Source organism: Oryctolagus cuniculus, chromosome 2, assembly GCF_964237555.1.
Source record: "Oryctolagus cuniculus chromosome 2, mOryCun1.1, whole genome shotgun sequence".
NCBI lineage: Eukaryota > Metazoa > Chordata > Mammalia > Lagomorpha > Leporidae > Oryctolagus > Oryctolagus cuniculus.
The window spans coordinates 131,602,371-131,629,534 of record NC_091433.1 but is presented as its reverse complement, the minus strand read 5'-3'; the positions used below and the strand labels follow the sequence as shown (position 1 = coordinate 131,629,534).

Here is a 27,164-nt window from a genome sequence, read left to right as displayed (position 1 = left end):
CCCCGATTAGCTCATGTGCTCCTTCCTTCTTTAGATTCCTGCTCCATTGGTGGTGCTTTCCAAAGTCTCATCAGAGACCTTCAAGTTCCACTCCAAGAGCTTTCCAATTCATTGAGTACCTTGAAAATCAGGATATCCCATCGAAGCTGTCTGGTTACCAGAATCTTTTTCTTCACCATTCTTTAGTCCCTGTGGTTACCTACCCTCTTGTGAGTATCCCAAACCTTGGCAGACTATTAGGGCACAATCATTCAAATCATTCACAAGTAAGTCGGCACGACTCTTGGCACTGAGGTATTACATAAAGACGGATTGCAGGGAATGAATTTATCTGGCCTTTTAATTATAAGGGGAAAACGGCCTCTCAGAAATACATTCCTGGGGCTGGCATTGTGGTGCAGCCGGTTAAACCCCGGCTTAGGATGCCACACCTCATATGAGAGCGCTGGTTTGAGTCCTGGCTGCTTCACTTCTGATCCAGCTCCCTGATAATGCACCTGGAAAGGCAGTGGAAGATGGCCCAAGTACATGGGCCCCTGCCACCCATGTAAGAGGCCAAGATGGAGTTTTTGGCTCCTGGCTTCAGACATGGCTGTTGCAGGCATTTGAGAACTGAACCAGTGGATGGAAGATCTCTGTCTTTCTCTCTCTCTGTCATTCTGCCTTTCAAATAAATGAACAAATCTTTAGAAAAACATTTCTTCCAAAACAAACAGGCCATAACATTTCTGTTGTTGTTATTTATTTTAGAGGTGGGGCAGGGGGAACAGAGAAAGAGCGAGATCTCCTCTACTCGCTACTCCTCAAATGCCTGGAATGGCTAGGGCTGGGGCTGGGGCTGGAGCCAAGGGCTAGGAATACAAGCTAGGTCTCCTATATGGGTGGCAGAGGTCACCACCATTGCCTCCCAAGAGTATATACTGGTGGGAAGCTGGAGTTATGAGCAAGAGCTGAGAACCGAATCCAGGCACTCCAGTGTGGGACGTGCAACTGCTAACCCAAAAGCCCTCTCTCTGAACAACTTTTAAACAGAATTATTCTGAACTACAATATATTAAATATGGATTTGGGAAACAGTAAAACAAGACAGGAGAAATTGAAAATAAACTTCTTCAGTGTTCACACTTTCATCTTTAATCCCAAGTCTACTTTGAGAAGCCAGCAGCAATGTTTTCATGGTATTTCAGGAGGAGCCACATGTCTTCAGTGCACGCTCTTATCAAAGCCCCTGGCATGAATGATGAGGCTAGAAAGGGAGTCCTGACTCCAAACCCTGGAAACTTTTCATGATGTCACATGTGAAATGCTATGTGGATCTTACCAAAATATCTTCAGAATCACAGTCATCGCTGACTGACAATCCGTTGAGCTGCTGTTGCAACTGTCCAACAGCCTGGGGCAGGTCTCGTGATGGAATGAACCAGTCTTGGTCTTCTTCATCCAGCATCTCCTGGAAGCAGCGATCCAAGAAGTCTTGTTCCTGCAGTTCCTCTTCCACCTAGCAAGCAAGGGCAGCAGCTCAGACTTATAGGCCCTGGGGATCTACCAGTGTTTCCCCGACTTCTTCCCAGTTTAGTACTCTGCAGTTAAGAATGACCTGGACTGGGGCCGGCGCTGTGGCGCAGTGGGTTAAAGCCCTGGCTTGAAGCGCAGGCATCCCATATGGGCACCAGTCTCGTCCCGGCTGCTCCTCTTCCGATCCAGCTCTCTGCTATGGCCTGGGATAGCAGTAGAGGATGGCCCAAGTCCTTGGGCTCCTGAACCCACGTGGGAGACCCGGAAGAAGCTCCTGGCTTTGGATCAGTGCAGCTCCGGCCACTGCAGCCATCTGGGGAGTGAACCAGCAGATGGAAGACCTCTCTCTTTGTCTTTACCTCTCTCTGTAATTCTTTCAAATAAATAAAATAAATCTTAAAAAAAAAAGAATGACCTGACACCTAATAATTAAGATGCTTCAATGCCTGGCTACAAAACAAATTTTTTGACCAAATTCTATCAACAGTGAAGACTGTGAAATAATTATTTAAAGTAGCAGAAATCCCAGGTCTTTACATGCCTTCCAAGACCTTTAATAATGTGACACAGGTATTTTCTATGTTTATGAAACTTATGGAAAATAATTTTTAGACCCTGATATTCTTTTCTCAATTCTGCTACAAAGGAATTCTTTAAAAAAATTATTGCTGTTATCACTGAAGAGGCAGAATAACAGAGAAAGAGAGAGACAGACAGACACATGCAGGCACACAGAGATCTTTCATCTGCTGGTTCACTCCCCAAATGCCTGCAACAGTCAGGTCTTGGCCAAGCTGAAGCCAGGAGCCTGGACTCCGTCCGGGGCTCCTATTTGGATGGTAGGTGGGTGCCCTAGTCCTTGAGCCATGATCTGCTGCCTCCAAAGATACATTAGCAGGAGACTGCTTTGGAAACAGTAGCTGGACTCAATCCAGGCACTCCAGTATGGGATGGAGGTGTCCCAAGTGTGGCTTAACTTGCTGTCCCACAATGCCCAATCCACGAATCCATCTTAAATTTCCCATATATAAGAAGCATGAAAAAGGGACAGGAAGTGTGTAACCACCTATGATCTGGATAGTAGAAATTAAATCAAAAGAAACTTTAAGCTTCTGGCTCACTTCTCTGGTATTGAGACCCCCAACCTGAGAAATATATAAAGAACACATTTTTGGCATACCACTAGAAACTTATGTCATCAATGCAATATTCTGTTCAAATAAGAAGAAATACATGAATATGAGAGAATTCCATATTTCTTAAACACTGTCCTAAATTAAAACAGTATGTACCCAGGATATTTTACACTTCTTTGCAGACGCTGTTAACTCTGAATAAAGAGTATGGTTCAGGCCTGGCGCTGTGGCGCAGCGGGTTAAAGACCCAGCCTGTAGTGCCGACATCCCGTATGGGCACGGGTTCGAGTCCTGGCTGCTCTACTTCCTATCCAGCTCTCTGCTATGGCCTGGGAAAGAAGAAGTTGTTGGCCCAAGTCCTTGGCCTCCTGCACCCACGTAAGAGATCCGGAAGAAGCTCCTGGCTTCGGATCAGCTCAGCTCTGTCTGTTGCGGTCATTTGGGGAGTGAACCAGTGGAATGGAAGACCTCTCTCTTTGGCTCTACTTCTCTCTGTAACTATGTCTTTCAAATAAATAAAATAATTCTTTAAAAAAAGAAAAAAGACTATGGTTCTGGGGCCGGTGCTGTGGCTAAGCAGGTAAAGCCGCTGTCTGCAATGCTGGCAGCCCATATGGGAGCCAGATCCAAGTCCTGGCAGCTCCACTTCTGATCCAGCTCCCTGCTATTGGCCTGCGATAGCAGTGGAAGATGACCTGCATGCTTGGGGCACTGCACCTGTGCGGGAGACCCAGAAGAAACTCCTTGCTCCTGGCTTTGCCCTGGCTGTTGCAGCCATTTAGGGAGTGAACCAGTGGATAGAAGATCTCTCTCTCTCTCTCTCTGCTTGTCTCTCCTTCTCCTCTGTAACTCTGCTTTTCAAACACATAAATAAATCTTTTTTTAAAAAAGCCCTCATAAATACACATCTGGAAAATTAAAACAAAAAAGTATGGCTCTAGTGTGGCTTTGACGGGCCCCTGCTTCACACCCTGGCATTCCTTGCCTGCTGGCTGCCTGGTGACACACAGCTCACTAGCGCCACCACCAGAAAGGTGGTCAAGCAAAAAATAATCACTCAGAAGAGCCTGTAGTTACCCCATGAATTGAGAAGACACTGGTAACAGGATTTAAGAACAGCATTTCAACATCACAATTAGTCGCCCTTTTTGGATCTCAAGTAAATTAGATAGTTATGAAGTATGCAAAATAACAATAACAAAACACTTTCAAGACATGGGACTGAACACGATTTGATGTTTAACATTTCCTGGTGTTTTCTCTCTCCATTCTTTCACGTGTTCCCTTTCTTTTTTCTTTCTTTCTTTCTTTCTTTCTTTCTTTCTTTCTTTTTTTTTTTTTTTTTTTTTGACAGGCAGAATGGACAGTGAGAGAGAGACAGAGAGAAAGGTCTTCCTTTGCCATTGGTTCACCCTCCAATGGCCGCCGTGGCCGGCGCGCTGCGGCCAGCGCACCGCGCTGATCCGATGGCAGGAGCCAGGAGCCAGGTGCTTTTCCTGGTCTCCCATGGGGTGCAGGGCCCAAGCACCTGGGCCATCCTCCACTGCACTCCCTGGCCACAGCAGAGAGCTGGCCTGGAAGAGGGGCAACCGGGACAGAATCCAGACCCCAACCAGGACTAGAACCCGGTGTGCCGGCGCCGCTAGGCGGAGGATTAGCCTAGTGAGCAGCGGCGCCGGCACGTGTTCCCTTTCTGAAGCATTTTACTTATGATATTTTTCTCTTAGAGTATATACATGTGAGCCTGTTTCCCTTACCCTAGAAGTAATCCATTTTCTTTGTACGTGTAAGAGTTGGGAAATCAGAACCAAGAAAACCAAAATAGTCACCCTTGTGGTCGGCACTGTGGCGAAGTAGGTAAAGCCACCATCTGCAGTACTGGCATCCCATATGGGTGCCAGTTTGAGACCTGGCTGTTCCTCTTCCGATCCAGCTCTCTGCTATGGCCTGGGAAAGCAGCATAAGATGGCCCAGGTCCTTGGGTCCCTGTACCTTCGTGGGAGACCCAGAGGAAGCTTCTGGCTTCTAGCTTCGGATTGGCACAGCTATGGCCATCGTGGCCATTTGGGGAGTGAACCAGCGGACGGAAAACCTCTCTCTCTCTTTCCCTTTGCCTCTGCCTTTCTGTGGCTCTGCCTTTCAAATAAATAAGTAAATCTTTAAAAAAAAAGTCACCTTTAATCTCGACACAGACATTTTTTAATACATCTATGCTGACTTTTACTTACAAGTCACCCAAGGGAAAATGATGGAGGCTTACAGAAATCCCCTCATTAGAAATGTGTATGCAAAGTATCCCAAAATTTATAAAATTCACAAAAAATTCACATTTCTCCCTGTTTCCACAATGTGGCTAGCCAAAGAGAGCAAATTATATGTAATTAGATTTTGCCTCCCCCCCCACCCCGCCTTAACCCAACCAAATCTTCCTCTTCTTGGAAATTTTGTGTACATGTAGGTATGAGGAAACATAAACCAATCACAATTATCTACTATGTTACCTCTTCCTTCCTTCTTTCCTGAGTCATACAAAGGTCTTCAAAATGTCTGTGGAAAAGTGGCATTACGATTATGAGTTTATTTTGGTGCAAAAAAATTGTTGAAATCCATGCATAGTTTTTTACAATATGTGTTTTCCATGCATGTGAAAAAATATTTCTGTACTGATTTTTTTTGCATTTAAACCCATATTTTCAATTCCATTTTCCCACAATATTTTGAATATCCTTGTATCCTGAGTTTTGTTTTTTTTTTTTTTTTTTTTTTTTAAGATTTATTCCTCTATCTGAAAGGCAGAGTTACAGAGAAGCAGAGGCAGAGGCAGAGAGAGAGAGAGAAGTCCTTCACCCCCTGGATGGCCACAACGGCCAGAGCTGAGCCAAATCTGAAGCTAGGAGCCAGCAGTCTCCTCCAGGACTCCCATGTGGGTGCAGGGGTTGGGCCATCTTCCACTGCTCCTCCAGACCACAGCAGAGAGCTGGATTGGAAGTGGAGCAGCTGAGACTTAAACAGGTACTCATATGGGATGCCGTTGTCACAGGGTGGCTTAACCCATGATGCCACAATACCAGCCCTTGTAGCCTCTTTTAATCAGCACGATAATAAGTTAACAAATCTTCTCCCAAAGTATGTCCACTCTGGTTTCTTTACAGCTGAAAATACTTCTTAGTGGGGCCGGCGCTGTGGTGTAGATTAATCTTCCATCTGCAGTGCCAGCATCCCATATGGGCTCCGATTCTAATCCCGGTTGCTCCTCTTCCAATCCAGCTCTCTGCTTTGGCCTGGGAAAGCAGTAGAAGATGGCCCGAGCACCTGGACCCCTGCATAGCGTGGGAGATATGGAGGAGACTCCTGGCTTCGGATTGGCCCAGCTCCAGCTGTTGTGGCCATTTGGGGAGTGAATCAGTGGATGGAAGACCTTTCTCTCTGTTTCTGCGTTTTTCTGTCTGTAACTCTATCTCTCAAATAAATAAATAATCTTTTTTTTAAAAAAAAAAATACTTTAGTCATTCCAGATGAAGCCTCTATGTATTTTTACATTATTCTAAATCCAACTGTACCCTTTTCTTTTGTAACTGAGTGTAAAATATTAAAGCTGTTAAGTTACATGCATCATTAGTCTTCTACTTCATTCCTTACCTGTCTGTTGAAATCTTCTTCATTCTCCATCCACATGTACTCTGCAAATGGGTTTTCCTTCTCATCATGGCCATTTAACCCCTGGTCCTCTTTGGATTTTACATTGGGTGATGTATTTGCCATACTGGATCCATTCATCATGACAGAGCCCAAACAGAAGCAAAAGAAAGAATAAAGTGAATATAAAGAAAAAGAAAATGTGAACTTGTAACATCCAGATTCTTACAGAAGCTTCTAAAGTTCTGAGTCAAAGATTTTTACTAGACAAAAACAGAAACTATTAGTCTATAATAGTTATCAAATCAACCATATCCTTCAGTTAAAAACTATATAGATAGATGTGCAACTCTTCTTTTTTAAAAATTACTTATTTATTTGAAAGACAGAGAGAACATGAGAGACAGAGAGCTCTCCCAACTGCTGATTCACTCCCTAAATGCCTCTTGCAGCTGGGCTGGGCTGGGCTGGAGCCAGGAGTGTAGAACTGAATTAAGGTCTCCTACTTGGGCGGCAGGGATCCAAGTACTTCAGCCATCATCTGCTGCTTCCCAGCATGCAAGTTAGTAGGAAGCTGGAATCAGAAGTAGAGCTGAGACTCAAACCAACCAGGCACTCCAGTATGAGATGTGGGTGTCCCAAGCAGTGGCTTACTTAACCACTGTGCCAAATGCCCACTTCCTAGATGTACAATTCTTTTGGAGTTAAAAAAAAATCTAGGCTCAGTCTTTCTAGACAAGTGGAGTGGCATGTAGGAGGGAGGGTACTACTTTTCCCATACCAAATTCCAAAAACCCCTAGAACATATAATCAAGATCATTATAAGCAAAGCATCTAGCCTAGTGCTTAAGACACTAGCTGGCTGGGGGCTGGCGCTGTGGCACAGTGGGTAAACCCATGGCCTGCAGTGCAGGCATCCCATATGGGTGCTGGTTCAAGTCCCGGCAGCTCCATTTCCGATCCATCTCTCTGCTGTGGCTGGGAAAGCAGTGGAAGATGGCCCAAGTCCTTGGGCCCCTGCACCCATGTGGGAGACCCGGAGGAGGCTCGGTTCCTGGCTTCAGATCAGCACAGCTCTGACCATTGCTGCTGGTTGGGGAGTGAACCAGCAGATGGAAGACCTCTCTCTCTCTCTCTCTCTCTGCCTATCCTTCTCTCTCTGTGTAACTCTGATTTTCAAATAAATAAATCTTACAAAAAAAAAAAAAAAAAAGACACTAGCTGGGAAGGCCATATCCCATATTGGAGTGCCTGGGCTCGCGTCCTAGCTCTGTTCCTGATTCCAGCTTCTTGTTAATACATCTCCTGAGAGGCAGTAGCTGATGGCTCAAGTAGTTGGATCTCTTGTCACCCACATGGGAGGCCTAGATTCAGTTCCCAGCTCTCAGCTCTTTGGCTTGAACCAGACCCAGTACCACCAGTCCAGGCCCAGCTGTTGCAATCTGGGAAGTGAACCAGAGGATAGGAGCTCTCTGTCTCTCAGATAAATAAAAACAATCACTCTAGCTTCCTTTATGTTTAAATACAGAAAAATTATTTTTAAAATTAACATAATATTTGCATTTATTAATTGGGTTAATTATTATAAAGTCAATACATGGATACAATGTATAATGACCAAATGAGGATAATTAGCATTTCCATCTCCTTAAATATTATCATTTCCATGAGTTGGGAACCATCAAGCTCTTCTATAGTTATTTTGAAATGTATAATAAATTGTTCTAGACTATATTGACCCTGTGTTAGATCTAAGAAAGTACAGACTTTGTTTTTTTTTTTTTTTTAACAAAAGATTTATTTATTTGAAAGAGTTACAGAGTAAAGGAGAGGCAGAGAGAGAGAGAGAGGTCTTCCATCCGCTGGTTCACTCCCCAGATGGCCACAATGGCTGCAGCTGGGCTGATCCAAAGCCAGGAGCCAAGAGATTCTTTGGGTCTCCACGTGGGTGCAGCAGCCCAAGGACTTGGGCCACCTTCTACTGCTTTACCAGGCTATACCAGAGAGCTGGATCGGAAGAGGAGCAGCTGGGATTCAAACCAGCGCCCCTATGGGATGCTGGCACTGCAAGTGGTGGCTTTACCCACTGTGCCACAGTGCCAGCCGTGAAAGTGTAGACTTAATGAACAATATAAGTACCCGCTCCTTATTCTTAAGTTCTATTTTTCTTTAAAATACATTTCAAAACATAATACATGTTCATTGCATTCATAAGGACAAAGAGAAAGTGAAACTCACTGGTGTCCAACCATTCAGAATTAAGAATGATTAATAATGTGGTGCACAAAAATTTCCTGGTGCTCCCAGTGCAAATAAAAACACATATATGCATTCCCCAAGTGCCCATTCTCAGTGTAACAGAACCCTGGGGTACATGATGTGCCATCACTTGCCTGTTCTCATTTCTATGTTAATATAGCCATACTCTCTTCAGAGTGTTTCTAATGTTTCGGTATTATAAAGGTTGGGTAAATTTCTGTGTTCACCTTTTTCTAATGACTTCCTTAGGACACCTTCTAGAAATAGAACCATACTGGAGAGTATGTTCTTTCTTTTTTCTAAGACTATTGATTACCATGCTGGGATGAGAATTTACATTTGGGGTAGACATTTGGTGCGATGGTTACATTCCTGCTTGGGAAGCTCACTTCCCATATAAGTACCTGGGTTCAAGTCCTGGCTCTGCTTCCTACTCCAGCTCCCTGACAATGCGCACCCTGGGAGGCAGCAGGTAATGGCTCAGGCAGCTGAGTCCCTGCCACTCACATGGGAGACCCAGACTGAGCTCCAGCTTAATAGTTTTGGCCCACTCATCCCAGCCCCAGCTGTTGCACGCATTTGGGGGAATGAACTAGCAGATGGAGGATCTTATCTCTGTATGTTTTCTCTGTCTTCTAAATAAATAAAAATAATAAAATATTCTAAAAAACAATTTAAAGTTCCATCAGTAGTGTGTTAAGTGCCTGAACCCCATAATCATGAACATATTTAAAACTACTGCCAACCTCATAAGAGAAAATCTGTATTTTATTATTTACATTTCTTTGATTTTAATGATGCTAATTTTAAGTAGGCTTAATCTGTCTACTGGGCATTTATATTTCTTATTCAATAGCTTTCCTGCTAAAGTAATTTGCTCATTTTTCTATTAGGGGATATATCCTTTATCTTTTGGAAGAACTTTTATATTTGTCAAAATTTTTATTTTTTTATAATGCACAAATAAATTTGTAACTAACACAAATATTTTATCCATTGTATTTGCTTTTTTGGAGTCCATTTTTGCTGGCCTTAATTTTTTTCCCCAAGATTTATTTATTTATTTGAACAGCAGAGTGACACACAGAGAGATTATCTTCCATCTGCTGGTTCACTCCCCAGATGGCGGCAATAGCCAGGTCTGGGTCTGGCTGTAGCCACAAACCAGGAGCTTCACCTAGTCTCCCACAAGAGCAGCAGGGGCCCAAGTACTTGGGTCATTATGTACTAGCCTTTTTCCATCATTCCTAGGGTGGACATTTGGCACAGCATTTAAGATGCCATTTGGGATGCCTGAATCCCACATTGGAGTGCCTGGGTTAGAGCCCCAGCTCCACTCCGAATTCCAGCTCCTGCTAATGCGCACCCTGGGAGGGAGCAGGTGATGGCTCAAATGGCTGGAATGCAGGCAGGCAGATAGGATAAAACTGATCAGATTTGTGAGCTGGAAGACCATGCCTTCACCACGCCCATGTGTGAACTCATCCCCCTATTTGATCCCACCTGCATTGCCCACCTACCAATCAGGCTATGTGACCACATCCCTTTGGAAGTGGCTAAAAGGTCTGAAACACGGTGGGCCCATCCCTTTTCACCATTATGGACCTTTGTTGACCTTGTCGGTGTGCGTGGCCTTCAGGCAGCCTGGGCTCTCTTTACCTTCACTTCACTGCTTCTGCTAAGCTGCTTGTGGCTGCTCATAACCCAACACTTGTTGCACGTGACTCTTGGTTGGCTGTCTGCTCAGTATGGACCCCAACTGAATTTCCGGACTTTTCTTTCTCCTTTAAAGCCCTCATTCCCCTATGCATTTCTCTCACTAAATACAAAAGCTTAAAAACTTACCATGCTGCCTGGTCTATTTGAGCAAGTATTCAGGATTATCTGAATTAATGGCAAGAACCCACACAGCTTATTAATATTGGGAAATACTGGTAAGCAAAACGGTCTCAGTTGGTTCATGCCATCCTTGTGGGAGACCTACACTGAGTTCCTGGCTCCCAGCTAGGACACCTGCCATCCCTGGTCCTTTGCAGACATCAGGGCAATGAAACAGTGGATGGAAGATCTATCTCTTTTCCTGTCTCTCAAATAAGTAAAATAAAGACTTTTTTTTTTTTTAAAACAAAATCTTAATCATTCTTCAAAAATCATTCCAGTCCTTACTGATTTCTTCCCCTTCTCTAAGCTATTGTACTCAGTGAGTATGGTGTTCAGAAATATTTAGTTGTTTGGTTTCATATGAACAATCTTTCTCCACCTAATTAGACTGTCGACTCCTAAAAAACAAAATTGAGGCTTAAGCATTCTGTAACTCACCACATTATTAGGAAATCCATAAACAGCTGTGGCCTAATTGTGCTGAGGCAACACTCCCTTCTCTATCACAGCGCCCTTCCACTTGGACTCCATGCCCACTCCCTGCCTCCCTGGGGCTTCCTTAAGCTTCCTTGAACAAATTAGTTCCCCATTCATCTCCATCTTGGCAACATTCCTTACTTCTTTGATTCTGGGTAAACAAACAAATTTATGCTTAATTTTTTATAAAGTTCCTGAAGTTTCCTAACCTCTCATGGACATCAGATATTTAATCTAAAAAGATAAGGTAAAATTGTGAAGAGTAGAGAGCAGATGGAAAACAACTCACTGATAGTTCTGAAAGAATTTCATTTAAAACAGAACCCATTTAATTTACCATAGGTTTAAAATAGGGCACCTAGTATGAAATCTTTCTAAGATATTTTAGATAGGGACAAAATAAATCAACGTCTGAAATACAGATCCATAATGATAATAATTTCACAAAGCTACGGAAGGAAGGAAACTGGTTATTATTTTTGCGACTCCCATCTGCAGTGCAATGACAGAAGCAAGTCTGCTCTGAATGCCAGGGCAACTGCATAAGTAAGCAGGGTACGCCAAAAAACAGAGACTCTTAAAGGTTCTGAACCTTGCTGGAGAGTAAATTTTATTGTATTCTCTTTCCAAAGGCTTATTTGGCAGTTGTTGACAATCAGCATGGTGATTTCTCCCTATCAATGTGGAAATCATCCACAGAGAATCAGAGTTCGGATCTCTAAAAACATCTGCCTCTGCCCAAAACGTAAATCCTGGATGCATATGACCGTAAGGGAAAGCAGAGGAAGAGAAAGCAGAATAACTTCTAATCCAACAGCGAGGTGAAATGCAGAACAAATTGCAGGATGCACTTTTCATGAGAAAGGGAACGGCAAAACGCCATAAACTCAACATGGGGGTGTTTTACATATTTATGTAAAACACACAAACATACATGTATATATGTACGCACACACACACACATGCTTTTATTCACGACTCCTGGTCTATAACTCTCATAGCACTTGTTACTTTGGAATGGCCTCAGAGCAAAAAAGGTCAAAAAACGATCTTTTTCTTTTGTTACAATGTTGAGTTATAGAGGCCTCAGAAGCAGGACTCAAAAAGCCAATTTCTTTCTGACCTTCTCTTTCTTCCTTTTTTTTTTTTTTTTAAGATTTTATTTATTTATTTGAGAGGCAGAGTTACAGACAGAGGGAGAGACAAAAAGGTCTTCCATCTGCTAGTTCACTCCCCAAATGGCCTCAATGGCTAGAACTGAGCAGATCCGAAGCCAGGAGCTTCTTCTGGGTCTCCTGCATGGGTGCAGCGGCCCACACACTTGGACCATCTTCCACCGTATTCCCAGGCTGTACCTGGAGAGCTGGATTGGAAGAGGAGCTGCTGGGACATGAACCGGTGTCCAAATGGGATGCTGGCACCACAGGTGGGGGCTTAGCCTACTATGTCACGGCACTGGCCCCTGTCTTCCTTTCACCTGCTCCCTTTTCTTCTCACAGCAGGCCATAAAACTAGAAGTTCTCGTCCCCAGACAGGTCATAACTCCAAAAAGTGTCATCTTCCTCTGTCTCTGTCTCAGAGACAGAAATTCCTTGACCTTGTCTGACAGTAGATTGAAAGACCCCTGTTTCACAAGGGGCCCTGCCCCATCCGGGGAAGGAAGAGATATTGCACATAGAGGTGGCTAAGAAGAATCTGCACAAGACAGGATGTGCTAGGTTTTCCCAGTCTAGCAGCATTAGATCCACTCTAATTGATTTTTGCCCATTCAACTTCCTTCCTTCCTCCCTCCCTTTTTTAAATTTTAGGGGCCAGGGTTGTGGCTCAGTGGATTACGCTGCTTCCTGCAATACCAGCATCCCATACTGGAATGCTGGTTTGAGTCCAAGCTGCTCCACTTCTGATCTGGCTCCCTGCTAATGTATCTGGAAAATCAGTGGAAGATAGCCCAAGTCCTTGGGTCCCCACATAGGAGACTCATATGGGAGACCTGGATGGAGTTCTGGGCTCCTGGCTTCAGCCTGGCCCACCACTGGCTGTTATGGCCATTTGGGAAAATCAGTGGATTGAAGATCTCTGTCACTTTGTCTTTCAAATAAGTAAATCTTCAAAAAACATTAAATTTATTTGAAAGACACACAGGGATGGGGGAGGTAGTGGGGAGGGAGAGTTCTCACTTGCTTATTCACCTCCACAGCTAGGGCTAGGTCAGGAAGAAGCCTGGGTTGGGAATTAAACTAGTTCTCCCACATGGGTGGCAGGGACCCAGGTACTTGAGCCACCATCTGCTGCCTCCCGGTATACACATTAGCAGGAAGCTGGAATGGAGAATGAAACTGGGACTCAAACCCAGGCACTAATATGGGATGCAGGCATCCCAAGCAGCATTTTTTTTTAAAAGAGATTTATTTATATGAAAGTCAGAGTTATAGAGAGGGAGAGGGAGATATCTTCTCTCCACTGGCTCATTCCCCAAGTGGCCACAACTGCCAGGACTGAGCCAAGTTGAAGCCAGGAGCTTTATCCAGTTTCACATGGGGGTACAAGGCCCCAAGGACCTGGGCCATCCTCTGCTGCTTTCCCAGTGCATTATCAGGTAGTTGGATTGGAAGTAGAACAGCTGGGACATGAACTGGTGCCCGTATGAAATACTGCTGTCACAGGTGGCAGCTTGAACCACTATGCCATAACACTGGCTCCTCCAAGCAGCATTTTTTTTTTTTAAAGATTTATTTATTTATTTGAAAGGCAGAATTACAGAGAGGCAGGGAGAGTGAGAGTGAGAGTGAGAATCTTCCATCTGCTGTTTCACTTTCCAAATGGCCACAATGGCTTGAGCTGGGCTGATCTGAAGCCAGGAGCCTCTTCTGGGTCTCCGATGTGGGTACAGGGGCCCAACGACTTGGGCCATCTTCTACTGCTTTCCCAGGCCACAGCAGAGAGCTGGATCAGAAGTGGAGCAGCTGGGACTCCAACTGGTACCCACATGGGATGCCGGCACTTCAGGCGGTGGCTTTTCCCACTATGCCACAGCGCCGGCCACCCAAGCAGCATCTTAATGGCTGTGCCAAATGTGTGTACCCCACCCACATTTCTACAGTTGTCTATGCTTCAATCATGCCTATGTAGTGAAGTCTCCATCAAGACCCAAAAGGCTGGGGGTCTAGAGAGCTTCTGGACAGCTGAGCAGGTGTTGGCTCACAGGAGGGTGGTGCGCCACAGCTCCATGCAGATGGAAGTCTTGTGCCTGGGACCCTTCCAGACCCCTCCCTATGTAGCTCTTCACCTGGGTGTGTATTTGCTTCCTTTAAAATATCCTTTATAACCTATCAGTAAACACCAGCACATGTTTCCCCAAGTTCTGTGAGCCCTTGTAGCAAATGAACCAAACCCAAGGAAGGGGTTGTGGGAACCCCAGCTGGTAGCTGCTCAGTTGAACAGAAGTTACAGAAGCCCAGATGTGTGATTGGCATCTGAAGTGAGGGGCAGTCTGGTGGGGCTCAGCCCTCAGTTTGTGGGATCTCATGCTACCCCAGGTAAACAGAGTTGTTACTAAATTAGGGGACACCTATCTGGTGTCTACCACAAGGCTGACTGCTGGTTGTGAGAGAGTCCTACACATTGTGGGACCACAGAAGTGATCTATGTTGTGAGCATATAGTAGGAGAAACTGAGTTTGTTTTCCTTCAATACAATCACAGTACTGAACTTAATGTAAATATGTCAATACAAGATATAAGCACTGCCACAGTACTGTAAACACTGGGAAAGTGGTTCACTCACAGTAGGTTAGCCAGTGTTGATTTGTATTTTATATTCAACTTATGTTTTTCATACAACTGCAAAATTTGGTTTCTCCAAGCAGCAACCATCCAACTTAATTTGTATAGTGTTTAAAAGTTAATAAAGTACTTTCACATCCATGAACCCAGGAGCTTCATCCGGGTCTCCCACACGAGTGCAGGGGCCCAAGCACTTGGCTCATCTTCTGCTGCTTTCCCAGGTGCATTAACAGGGAGCTGGATCAGAAGTGGTGCAGCCAGGACTTGAACCAGCACCCATATGGGATGCCGGCACTGCAGGCAGCAGGTTAGCCGATTGCTCCACAACAGCGGCTCTCCCACTTCTCTTCTTACTGCCATCCTCTTAGTCCAATCAGCCGCCATTTTTTTCATCTGGATGCTTTACTGCTCCCTCTGCTCTCAGTTTTTCCAGTCCATTTTCTATACAGCAGCCCAAGTGATCTCAAAATGTAAACAGAATCATGTCATTATGCTACCAAGAATTCCTTATAATGACTTCCTTTTGTTTAAAAATAAAATCCAAAATCTTTTCAAGTGATTTCCAAGGTCCTATATGATCTGGCCCCATTTGCCTCTCCAACCCATTCTCTTCCTTGTCATTCTCCAGTTATACGCCTTCCTACTTCTTTTAGTTCCCAAAGTTCTTTCCTGTCTCTGAGTCTGCACATGCTTTTCCCTCTTACTAGCTAATCTGTACTCTTCAGGTATCAGTGAAAATATGGCTTGCCCAGGAAACCCTTTCCTAACTGTCCTCCACTCCTGGACTAGATGGAGTCCCCATGCTGTTTTCTGGTAATCCCTTTTACTTCTTCTTTTACAGCATGGATCATAATTAGTCTTAGGAGAAAGGGCAACACCTATATCCAGAGGCAGCATGCTTGCAGTAACATCAAATTTAAAACTGTTACCCATGATAGTTAATTTTTAAAATAGCTTTAAGCAGACTGAGTGAAGTAATGAAACTGTAGAAAACAGAGTAGCTGGGACTAGTTTTATATATATTGTCCAATACACTTTTTCTAAGTAATTCAGTCAAAAGTCTTCATAAGTATTCTTCACTGTCAAACTGTTATCATGGCATGATACAAAGTCACAGCTTCTGAAAAATTTCACTTAGGTTCAAAGCACAGTTTGGGTATGTGCCTGTTAGACATGAAAAGTGTGGGTGTTCAGCGTGTTGAACTAATGCATGTATTGTTGAAATATCCCTGATGCATGAAAAGTCCTGAAGTTCTTAATGGCTAGGAACTATAGCCCCCTATTTCTAGCCTGGTGTTTTAGATGCAACCTTTGGCTGTGGTAAAGTGCTAAATCAAGTGCTTGGTGGGCCATAGCACACTTCTATTGACCATGAGCAGGGCTGCATGCTATCATCTTTAGCTAAAGTGACAACTGTTATTTCTCATCTCCAGCATGTTTTGCCCTGTACATAACAGGACAGGTAAAGTAGAGGAGGAATAAGTTTCAAATTGTTCTTAGATTTCATAATGCAGTGTAGATACACATGAGACAAACTCTTTATCTGCTCTTGAGGCCTAATTCAAGAACTGCTTTCCAAGCAGAGACCTCCTTCAGAGTGTGCACTTGGCTCCTTGGTAGAGAGAAAGATCCCATGACAGGTGATAATTTATGTGGCAGAGTTGATTGTCAGCGGGTACTGAACACCTATGTAAGTTATTTATTACTAGGTAACAACTTACCCCAAAACATAGATGGTTAAAACAACATTTATTATCTTATAGTTTGTGTGGGCCAGGAATCTGGGAGCAGCTTAGCTAAGTGCCTCAGCCTTAGAGTCTCTGCTGAAGTTGCAGTCGGACTGTCTTGGGGAGCTGCTGTCTCATCTGAAGACTTGGCTGGGGGAGACACACTTTTCAGCTTATACAAATGGTTGTTCATTTCCTCATCACATGGGCCTCTCTGTAGTGTAGCTCACAACACAGCAGGCTTCTGATTCTTAGTCCTTTATGTAGCCAAGCATTTCTCCCACCTCTGAGCACTCTGGGCTTATTTTCTTTGTCCCCACTGCACCAGACTTTCACAGTGATGTGCCTTGACATGGGTCATAATCAAGTGAAATAATGACTATGATATGGTAACAAGAAGGGCTAGAGAAACACTGTTCAAGCATGATGGACTGGCTGTCTACTTGGAAGTAGAAAGAAAACAGTCACAGGAAACTGGGAGCAGGAAAGTCAGAGGAGGAGAGGATGACCACCCTATCTTACTAGTGTTTTCCCCATTTTAGAAACACCCAGTCATATTAAGTAGAACAGACAAAAAAAAAAAAAAATACTATGAGGGATAATGTATTAAGTTGTCCATTAGCAGTCAGGGCTATGCTGATCAAGTCACCATTTCTCATAGTGTCCATTTCACTTCAGGAGGTTTCCTTTTTGGTGTTCAGTCAGTTGTCACCGATCAGGGAGAACATATGGTATTTGTCCCTTTGGGACTGGCTTACTTCACTCAGCATGATGTGTTCCAGATTCCTCCATTTTGTTGCAAATGACTGGATTTCGTTGTTTCTTACTGCGGTATAGTACTCTAAAGAATACATATCCCATAATTTCTTTATCCAGTCTACCGTTGATGGGCATTTAGGTTGGTTCCAGGTCTTGGCTATTGTGAATTGTGCTGCAATAAACATTAGGGTGCAGACCGCTTTTTTGTTTATCAATTTAAACTCCTTTGGGTAAATTCCAAGGAGTGGGATGGCTGGGTCGAACGGTAGGGTTATATTCAGGTTTCTGAGGAATCTCCAGACTGATTTCCATAGTGGCTTGACCAGTTTGCATTCCCACCAACAGTGGGTTAGTGTCCCTTTTTCCCCACATCCTCGCCAGCATCTGTTGTTGGTAGATTTCTGTATGTGAGCCATTCTAACCGGGGTGAGGTGAAACCTCATTGTGGTTTTGATTTGCATTTCCCTGATTGCTAGTGACCTTGAACATTTTTTCATGTGCCTGTTGGCCATTTGGATTTCCTCTTTTGAAAAAAAAAAAAAAAAGAAAGAAAAAAAGAAATTATCAATTCCCAACTTGACTCTCACTGGGATTAAACATGACAATAGGTCTGATCTGATTTCATCACCATTTAAAAAAAATCATCTATTATTTTTCACTTTATGTTTCTGTGTGGGAGCAAACTGTTGAAATACTTACTTAAGGTATACTAAGCTGATCTTCTGTATATTAAGATAATCGAAAATGAATCTTGATGTGAATGGAAGGGGAGAGGGAGTGGGAAAGGGGAGGGTTGTGGGTTGGAGGGACGGTATGGGGGGGAAGCCATTGTAACACATGAGTCGTACTTTGGAAATTTATATTCATTAAATAAAAGATTAAAAAAAAAAAAAAAAAAAAAAAAGAAACACCCAAATGCCTTCCCTAAGAATTACCAGTCTCCAGCACAATCTGCTTATTTCTACCCAGGTGCTGAAGTTGAGGGTGGCACATTAAGCTCCAGATCACCCTCACACAGTAGACCCACAAATCAGGGTTGTCCTTGAACTAACCCAGCAACACAGAAAGGTTGCTTAACCCCTGAGTATGGTACCTTCTGTCTTCTTACTATGGCACTCTATGAGGGTTTTCTTTTTTTAATTTTTGAGAGCCAGAGCGCTCATCTGTTTGGTTCCCTTCCTAAATGTCCTAAACAGCCTAGACTGGGACAGGCAGAAATTGAGAGTTGGAAACTCAATTCAAGTCTCCCACGTGGGTGTCAGGGATCCAACCATGTGGGTGATCCTGTGCCTGGCTGGGAGACTGCCTGCCTAGCCCATGCAGGAGGTTAACCTGACTGCTGGCAGGTGGCAGGAGCCCCAGGCACATTCCCCCACCCCCACCCCCACCTTCTGTTGAACAGCCTTGTAATTGCCAATCAGGTAAACTGCTCCCAGGTGTGACCCAGGCCCATCAGGAAGCCTAGTAGGCTACGTGACCTTCAAGCTGATTGGAGAAGCATAGCAACACCAATTTCAGCTTTATTGTACAGAATTAGTGTTGCCTTGAATTAGCTACGCCCCTTCTGCCTGCTCTTTAAAAGCTTATGCTTGGCCGGCTAATCCTCCACCTGCAGTGCCGGCACCCCGGGTTCTAGTCCCTGTCGGGGCGCTGGATTCTGTCCCGGTTGCTCCTCTTCCAGGCCAGCTCTCTGCTGTGGCCTGGGAGTGCAGTGGAGGATGGCCCAAGTCCTTGGGCCCTGCATCCGCATGGGAGACCAGGAGAAGCACCTGGTTCCTGGCTTCGGATCAGCGTGGTGCGCAGGCCGCAGCGGCCATTGCGGGGTGAACCAACGGAAAAAGGATGACTTTTCTCTGTCTCTCTCTCTCTCACTGTACACTCTGCCTGTCCAAAAAAAAAAAAAAAAAGCTTATGCTTGATCATTAATAAATGGACATGTTCACTGAAACTTGTTTCTGGTGCTTCTTGCTGAAAAACACTGAAGAACACTGTCACCCATCCGTCCCTCGCTGGACGAGCTGGCAGAACTACTTGAGCCATCACTTGCTGCCTCCCAGAGTCCACATCAGCAAGAAGCTGGAATTAGGAACAGAGCTTGGACTTGAAACCAGGCACTCTGACATGGGATGTGGGTGCCCAACCGGCATCTTAACCACTACTACATCAAATGCCCACCCCATATGTTCTTTTTTTTTTTTTTTTTAAAGTGAGGTTGTATAAATTATGGTCCTTAAATCAGCCCTGACTGTTGTGGCCATTTGGGGGGGTTAACTCTCTGTCTCTCCCCCTCTTTCTCTGTAACTCTGCCTTTAGGATAAATAAAATAAATGCTTTGGAAAAAAAAAAAAAAAACAACAAGAGAAGTAGGTAGACTTCAAAACTGTTTTAGGAGGTTCTGGTGATACATTGGATGTGGGGAGTCAGGGCGAGGAAAATACTGAGGATAATTTTGGTACAAGGAGCTGGGTGAATGGTTATGTCATTCACTGAGCTAAGGAACTTTGTGGGAAGGGCAAACTTGTTTGGTGGTGAGAGAGAAGTGAGGGTAAGAAGGGTGATGGGTTCTATTTTGGAAATGTTGAATCTGCAATGCCCCGGCAACACTCAAATGGTGACATAAAGTAGGCTGGCTTCATGCATCAAGAGGAGGAGTCTGGCTAACTACAGAAAGGTGAAGCATTTACGTAACTGGGACTAGAAGATGCTGCCTAGGCACAAAGAGCAAAGTGAGGTGAGAAGAAGCCTGGGAAGGCAGTGGAAGGTGGCCCAAGTCTTTGGGCTCCTGTACTCATGTGGGAGACCAAGATGAAGCTCCTGGTTCCTGGCTTCTGTCCAGCCCAACCCTGGCCATTGCGGTCATTTGGGGAGTGAACCAGTGGCCGAAAACTTCTGTCTGTGACTCTGTGTCTCTCCCTTTCTGTATTTCCGTCTTTCAAGTAAATAAATATATCTTTAAAAGGGAGATAGAAAGAGATAGATACAGAAACAGAGAGAGGGAGAGAGACATTAGAGGGATGCTCCCACAAGTCAAGGCATGCCTACAGCCACCAAAAGTTGGATGAGCCAAAAACAGATTTTCCCCGGAGCCTCCAGAAGGAAGGCAGCCCTGCCAACACCTTAACTTCGGACTTCTGGCCTCCAGAACTGTGAAAAGACAAACTGTTTGTGTGTGTGTGTGTGTGTGTGTGTGTGTGTGTGTGTGTGTTTACAGGCAGAATGGACAGTGAGAGAGAGAGACAGAGAGAAAGGTCTTCCTTTGGTTCACCCTCCAATAGCTGCTGCGCTGCGGCCGGCGCACCACGCTGATCCGATGGTAGGAGCCAGGTGCTTATCCTGGTCTCCCATGGGGTGCAGGGCCCAAGCACTTGGGCCATCCTCCACTGCACTCCCTGGCCATAGCAGAGAGCTGGCCTGGAAGAGAGGCAACCGGGACAGAATCTGGCGCCCCAACTGGGACTAAAACCCGGTGTGCCGGTGCCACAAGGCGGAGGATTAGCCTAGTGAGCTGCGGCGCCGGCCAAACTGTGTTGTTTTAAGCCAAAAATTTATTAACAGCAGCCGCCGGAAACTAATACACTTCCAGTAAAGCAATGAAGGCGCTGGGAGGACAAGTAAGAGGAAGGTGGAGGAGCATCCACTGATTCAGGGTGCTCTCTGTGGACCTTAATGAGAGCAGTTTCCAGAGACAGAAATGAGGGTGAAAGCCAAACGAAGCTGGGATGAATTGTAGGTGATAGCAAGTACCTCATTCAAGGGGTCTAGCTGCCAAGGGAAGGGAGGGATAGGAGTGGCAGAGACTGGAGGGGTGCGGAGTCCATGGAAATGACTTTAAAATCTGGAAAGTCTAGGGCAGATTCAAGTGTTCACAGAAAGCCTTGAGGAGAGAGAGACAGAGACAGAGACAGCAGGCTGCCAATACAGGGGAGAGAAGGAACAATTTACGCGGTAGGTCCTGGGGAGGCAGGAGGGATATCTGCCTTTTCTTTAAATAGCAAGCACATTGCTATGATTTAAAATCCTAATTAGTTATAGATGACTGCACAGTGAGCGTGAAATTTCGGCAGTGGGAAGAGCTTCAGCAGAGGGATCTTACCCATACAAAGCCATGTGAAACATTCTTACCTCACGTCAGGAGGTTTAACTTCCCTGCTGGCAGGAATGCTTATGTTCTCCAAATCTAAGTCTCCTCATCTGGAAAGCTGCTGGATTTACCCAAACTCCAACTCTCTGATTTCCTAGGTTTGTTTCCTCTTCTTTTTGCTGGGTCTTTAAACACACACACACACACACACACACATACACACACACACACACACACACACACACACACCATGAGAGGACTTCAAGAAGTTCATGGAAAAGTTGAGATAAAGGGTAACAAAAGAGTGGACATTCAGCCTAGCAGTTAAGACCCCCATGTCTGGGTTCAGTTTATGGTTCCACTCCAATTTCCAGCTTCTCACCAATGCAGACCCTAGGAAGCAGTGGTGCATCTCAAGCGACTGAGTTCTTGCTACCCATGTGGGAAACTTGGAAAGTATTCCTGGTTGCTGGCTTTAGGCTTTGGCTCCAGCCAAACCAGCCGGTTAGGATATATCTCTCTCTGATATTCCTTTTTAAAAAAAAAATTAATTTATTTGAAAGACAAAGTTACAGAGAAGCAGAGAGAGAGGCAGAGAGGGAGAGAGGTCTTCCATCCACTGGTTCACTCCCCAGATGACTGTAACTGCTGGAGCTGCGCCAATCCAAAGCCAAGAGCTGGGAGCTTCTTCTGGGTCTCCCACATCAGTGCAGGGGCCCAAGGTCTTGGGCCATCTTCTTACTGCTTTCCCAGACCATAGTAGAGAGCGGGATCAGAAGTGGAGCAGCTGAAACTCAAACTGGCACCCATATGAGATGCCAGCACTGCAGGCGGTAGCTTTACTCACAGTGCTGGCCCCTCTTATTTTCCTGTCCCCAATAGATTTCTAAGAATTAAAAATTAGTTCCAGGGATCTGTACTGTGGCATAGCGGGTAAAGCCGCCACCTCCAGTGCTGGCATCCCATATGGGTGCCTGTTCGAGTTCCGGCTGCTCCACTTCTGATCCGGCTCTCTGCTATGGCCTGGAAAAGCAGTGGAAGATGGGCTAAGTACTTGGGCCCTGTATCCGCATGAGAGATCCAGAAGAAGCCTCCTGGCCCCTCACTTTGGATTGGTGCAGCTCCAGCTCTTGCGGCCATCTAGGGAGTAAACCAGTGAATGGAAGACTTCTCTCTCTCTGCCTCTCCCTCTCACTGTCTATAACTCTACCTCTCAAATAAATAAATAAATCTTAAAAAAAATAGTTCCAGATAAACCTCTAATTAGGATTATTTTATTCTTTGTATTTCGATTTCAATTGTTTATGGAGAAGCTGCCTGAACTTTAAGAGAAAACAAGTGGGACCAGCGCTGTGGTGCAGTAGGTTAACCCTCCACCTGTGGCGCCAGAATTCCATATGGCAGCGGTTTGAGTCCCGGCTGCTCCTCTTCCCATCCAGCCCTCTGCTATGGCCTGGGAAAGCAGCAAGAAGATGGCCCAGGTCCTTGAGCCCCTGCACCCACATAGGAGACCTGGAAGAAGCTCTTGGTTCCTGGTTTCAGACAGATGCAGCTCCAGCTGTTGCAGCCATTTGGGGAGTGAACCAGCAGACGGAAGATCTTTCTCTCTGTCTCTCCTTCTCACTGTCTGTAACTCTACCTCTCAAATAAATAAATAAAAAATCTTAAAAGAAAAATGAAGCCAATAGCAGAAGTGATGCCTGGCCCTTTCAGCCATGTGATAAATATTAAAAAAAAGAGAGAGAGTGAGAAAACAAGTAATTGCCCTGCTAAGCTTTCCTATATTGACCTCAGTGCACAAATGCTCCAACAGCTATCTTTCATCTGATGCAAGAACAGTGCCTACAGATAGAATGTCAATGGATTTGTTAAAGCACACAAAAAGCTGAATTTACGTGCAATTAGAAATTTTAAGTTTTCAAAAACTTCTTAGTTGAAAAAAATTCAAGGAAAAGAGGAATATAACTTATATGATCCCTAAGAGTAAGATATACTTAAAGCAAAGGTAAATTACAAATAGAGGCATCTTCTAAATTAAATTCAAGTGCCAGATAAATAAGAAAATATAAATATTCAGAGAATAATTTTATATTTTTATTGTGTAAGATGTGTCCTAAACTGACCTATAAATCTTTTGCATTGATGAAATAGAATCTGAAAATCTGGATACAGACATGTTGGGAAGAAAGACAACACTGAACTTAATTAAGGCAACAGTTCAGTCCCTGGCCCACAGTCCACAGAACAAACAAGACAGAAGCATACTCAGATAGATCAAGAATGCATTTATCAAGTGGAGGGAAGGCATATTCTAATTCAGTCTCAGGAGTATTCAGAATCACTGGGAAGCTTTTTCTTAGTCTTTATTCTAATTTCTTATTCTTTATTCTTATTCTTTCAGATACTCTGCTTTGTTAAGCCTGAAGCAAGGCCTAATATTTGTATTTTTGCTTGTTAATTTGCTATTGGTATTTCTAATACATAGAAAGACTAAGGACAGTTCTCCCAACATAGTGCAAACTCTCTGTGGAATAGTACAAATCCTAGTAACCCTAATTCCTGCAACAGCAGTTCCCAAATGGGTGTTCTACAAACACTGATCTTGTGAATGGCCTTAGAAAAAAGCATCATTGGCCATGTAAATTCATTGTTCTAAGAAGTCCTTTTTGATTTATTTACTACGCATTTCCCAAATGAATTAATCTCTTTTATTACATTTTTATTACCTATGAATGGTTTCTTTCTTTTAAAAATCAGATCCAAATTTAATGTAGGGATTCTTGAACTTGAGTCCCAAGAGGAATGCATATACACATTTAAACAGCTTTCTTTTTAAAATTTACTTATTATTTTTATTTTATCTGAGAGAGAGAGAGACAGAGACAGAGAGGCAAATAGAGATCTTCCATTTGCTGTTCTCTTCTCAAATGTCTGCAATAGCTGGGCTGGGCTGAGCTAAGCCAAAGCCCAGAGCCAGGAACTTCATCTGGGTCTTCCAAGCACTTGAGCCATCATCTGCTGCCTCACAGGGTGTGCTTTAGCAGGAAACTTGAATAGGAAGCAGAAGGGTCTGGACTTGAAATGGGCACTCCAATATGGGACGCAGGCATCCGAAGTGAAGACTAACCACTAGCCTGACAACCATGCCCGCCATTGCTCTGATTTGAATGTGTCTCCTGTAGAGTTCAGGGGTTGAAACTTAATAGCTTGGGGCCGACACTGTGGCCTAGTGGATAAAGCCGCCACCTGCAGTGCCAGGATCCCAATGGGCGCTGGTTCGAATCCCAGCTGTTCCACTTCCAATCCAGCTCTCTCTGCAATGGCCTGGAAAAGCAGTAGAAGATGGCCCAAGTCCTTCGGTCCCTGTACTCATGTGGGAGACCCGGAAGAAGCTCCTGGCTCCTGGCTTCGGATCGGTGCAGCTCTGGCCATTGTGGCCATCTGGGGAGTGAACCAGCAGATGGAAGACCTCTGTCTCTCTGCTTCTCCTTCTCTCTTTGTGTAACTCTCAAGTTACTTTATTTACTTTCAAGTAAATAAATAAATCTTAAAAAAAAAGAAACTTAATAGCCAACATGCCAATATAAAAAGCAGGGCCTTTAGGAAATAATCGGACAACAAGGGCTGTTCCCTTCTGAATAGAATCAAGGCCTGAATAAAAGCAGCCTCACCTAGTCTTCAGCTCTCTTGCTCTTCTGCCTTACAAGGACACAGTGTCCTCCACTCTGCAGGATGCAATAATGAGGCACCGCCACAAAAGTAAACAACAGCATTCATCAGACAATCTGATCTGCAGGTGCCTTGGTCTTGGATTTCTCAGTCTTCAGAACTGTGTGAAAATCAACTTCCATCCTTTCTAAATTACCCAGTCTCAGGCATTTTGTTATAGCAGCCCAAATGGACTAAGACGTCTATCTGTCACATTTTTAACTGGAACCTTATCAACACTGACTTTTAGAAATGATGTTCCAAGGGTGTTCTATGATGTTTCTATTATCCTATTGGAAATGTACAAAATAGTCATCAAATAAATGGACTCTCTCAAGCATTAACATGCATTTCCAAAGGCAGAATCAGATTTGCCAACCATCAAGGGCAAGATCTCTGTTCTCAGATCCACCCTCAAGTCCCACTCCCCCCAGTTAAAGGCAATGTCATCCTCCCAGGATAATATTAAATGGCAGTCAGCACAGGAACCCTGATTTCTCCAAATCCAGTTCCAAAAAATAATACATCCTATTAACAGGGACAATACTGTGAACTGAGGTCCTAAACAGATAACACTAATCAAAAACATTCCCAAGGGCAAATTGTTATATTTAAAATACATTTAACTTCCCAACCCCCAAAAAACAAAAGCCTCTAAATGTCTCAGAGCTGATGACAAAGCAATTTACTTTATTATTTATTTGAGAGACAGACAGACATAGAATGAGATTCCATATGCTGGTTCACTCCCCAAAGGCCCCCAATAACTGAGGCTGGGCTATGGTGAAGCCATAAGCCATGAACCTAACCCAGGCCTCCCACATGCGTGGCATCACTGGGGCCTCCCATGGTGCACATTAGAGGAGACTGTGATCAGGGGCACACTGAAACTCAAATTCAGGCAGTCTGATTTTGGATGGGGGTGACCCAGCTAGCATCTTAACCACTAGGTCAGAAGCCCACCTGCCCACTTTTTAAATGCATCAATAAATCAAAAATACCACTACACATGCCCGAATACAATCTCTGCCTAACATCTTCCCTCCACTTCATATTTGATCAAAAGTATGTTTGAATATCACTCACTGTTTTGGGTATAGTCTATGTAACTTTGGAAGTTTCCCAAGGGAAAGAATGTCTTTCATAGCTTCTAGGAAACCTCTGTGCATCTATCAGGTCTTCAATTAGTATTACGTTGAGTAACTACCATTTCTAGAATGCTGAATTTTATTTTTTTAAATGATGCCCCTTTAAGGTACTTTTATCATTAAAAAAAAAATGTTTATTTTCATCTGGCCGGCGCTGTGGCTCAATAGGCTAATCCTCCGCCTGCAGTGCTAGCACACCAGGTTCAAGTTCCGGTCAGGGCGCCGAATTCTGTCCCGGTTGCCCTTCTTCCAGGCCAGCTCTCTGCTGTGGCCAGGGAGTGCAGTGGAGGATGGCCCAAGTCCTTGGGCCCTGCACCCGCATGGGAGACCAGGAGAAGCACCTGGCTCCTGGCTTCGGATCAGTGCCATGTGCTGGCCGCAGTGGCCATTGGAAGGTGAACCAATGGCAAAAGGAAGACCTTTCTCTCTGTCTGTCTCTCTCTCTCTCACTGTCCACTCTGCCTGTCAAAAAAAAAAAAAAAAAGTTTATTTTCATCCACTCAAAAGGCAGAGTGAGAGCAAGAGAAGGAGGTTGTCTTCCATCCATTAGTTCACCTTCTAAATGCCTGCAACAGCCAGGGCTGGATCAGGCTGAAGCCAGGAGCCAAGACCTCCATCTGGGTCTCCCACATTGGGGCATTATCCACTGCTTCCCAGGGTGGATCAGCAGGACGCTGGATCAGAAGCAGGACAGCCAGGACTTGAACCAGCACTCCTGTATGGGGCAAGGCTGTGTCAGTGGTAGCTTAAACCTGCTGCACTACAACATCTACCCCTAGAATGCTGTATTTTAAACCTCATTTCTTAGGCAGGGAGACCATGCCCTTAAGAACTAAGAGTTGAGGCTGAGCATTCTTCATTGAGTAGGAACAGTTACTCCTCATAGTTGCTGACAGCATGGTTCCAGAATCTGTTTTTGACAGGTTAAGTTACTCAAGGGGAAAAATTCCCACTTCGAGGAAATTTTCCATGCGTTTCTGTTTACTGTCTTAGCATTTAACGCCAGATGGCTTTAACAGTTTCCTCCATGACAAAAGCTTGCCACAGTGGAATTA

At 44.4% G+C, this 27,164-nt stretch overlaps 1 protein-coding gene and 1 pseudogene across 3 annotated transcripts in view; both read right to left on the bottom strand.

Annotated features, from left to right (window-relative positions):
- The window catches only part of PAIP2B (poly(A) binding protein interacting protein 2B), a 47,751-nt gene that overhangs the window by 5,583 nt on the left and 15,004 nt on the right, over positions 1-27,164 (bottom strand). For 2 of the 3 annotated variants that reach the window (XM_051842796.2, XM_070069023.1), the window contains exons 3-4: positions 6,291-6,414; positions 1,322-1,498 (exon numbers count right to left, since the gene is read on the bottom strand). In XM_051842796.2, the coding sequence (XP_051698756.1) occupies positions 1,322-1,498; positions 6,291-6,413 (300 nt within the window). In that variant the 5' untranslated portion in view covers position 6,414. Of the gene's footprint in view, positions 1-1,321; positions 1,499-6,290; positions 6,444-27,164 lie in introns of those variants that run through there. The other variant, XM_002709790.4, reaches the window with a different exon arrangement.
- The window catches only part of LOC127490312 (iron-sulfur cluster co-chaperone protein HscB pseudogene), a 49,696-nt pseudogene continuing 23,853 nt past the window's right edge, over positions 1,322-27,164 (bottom strand).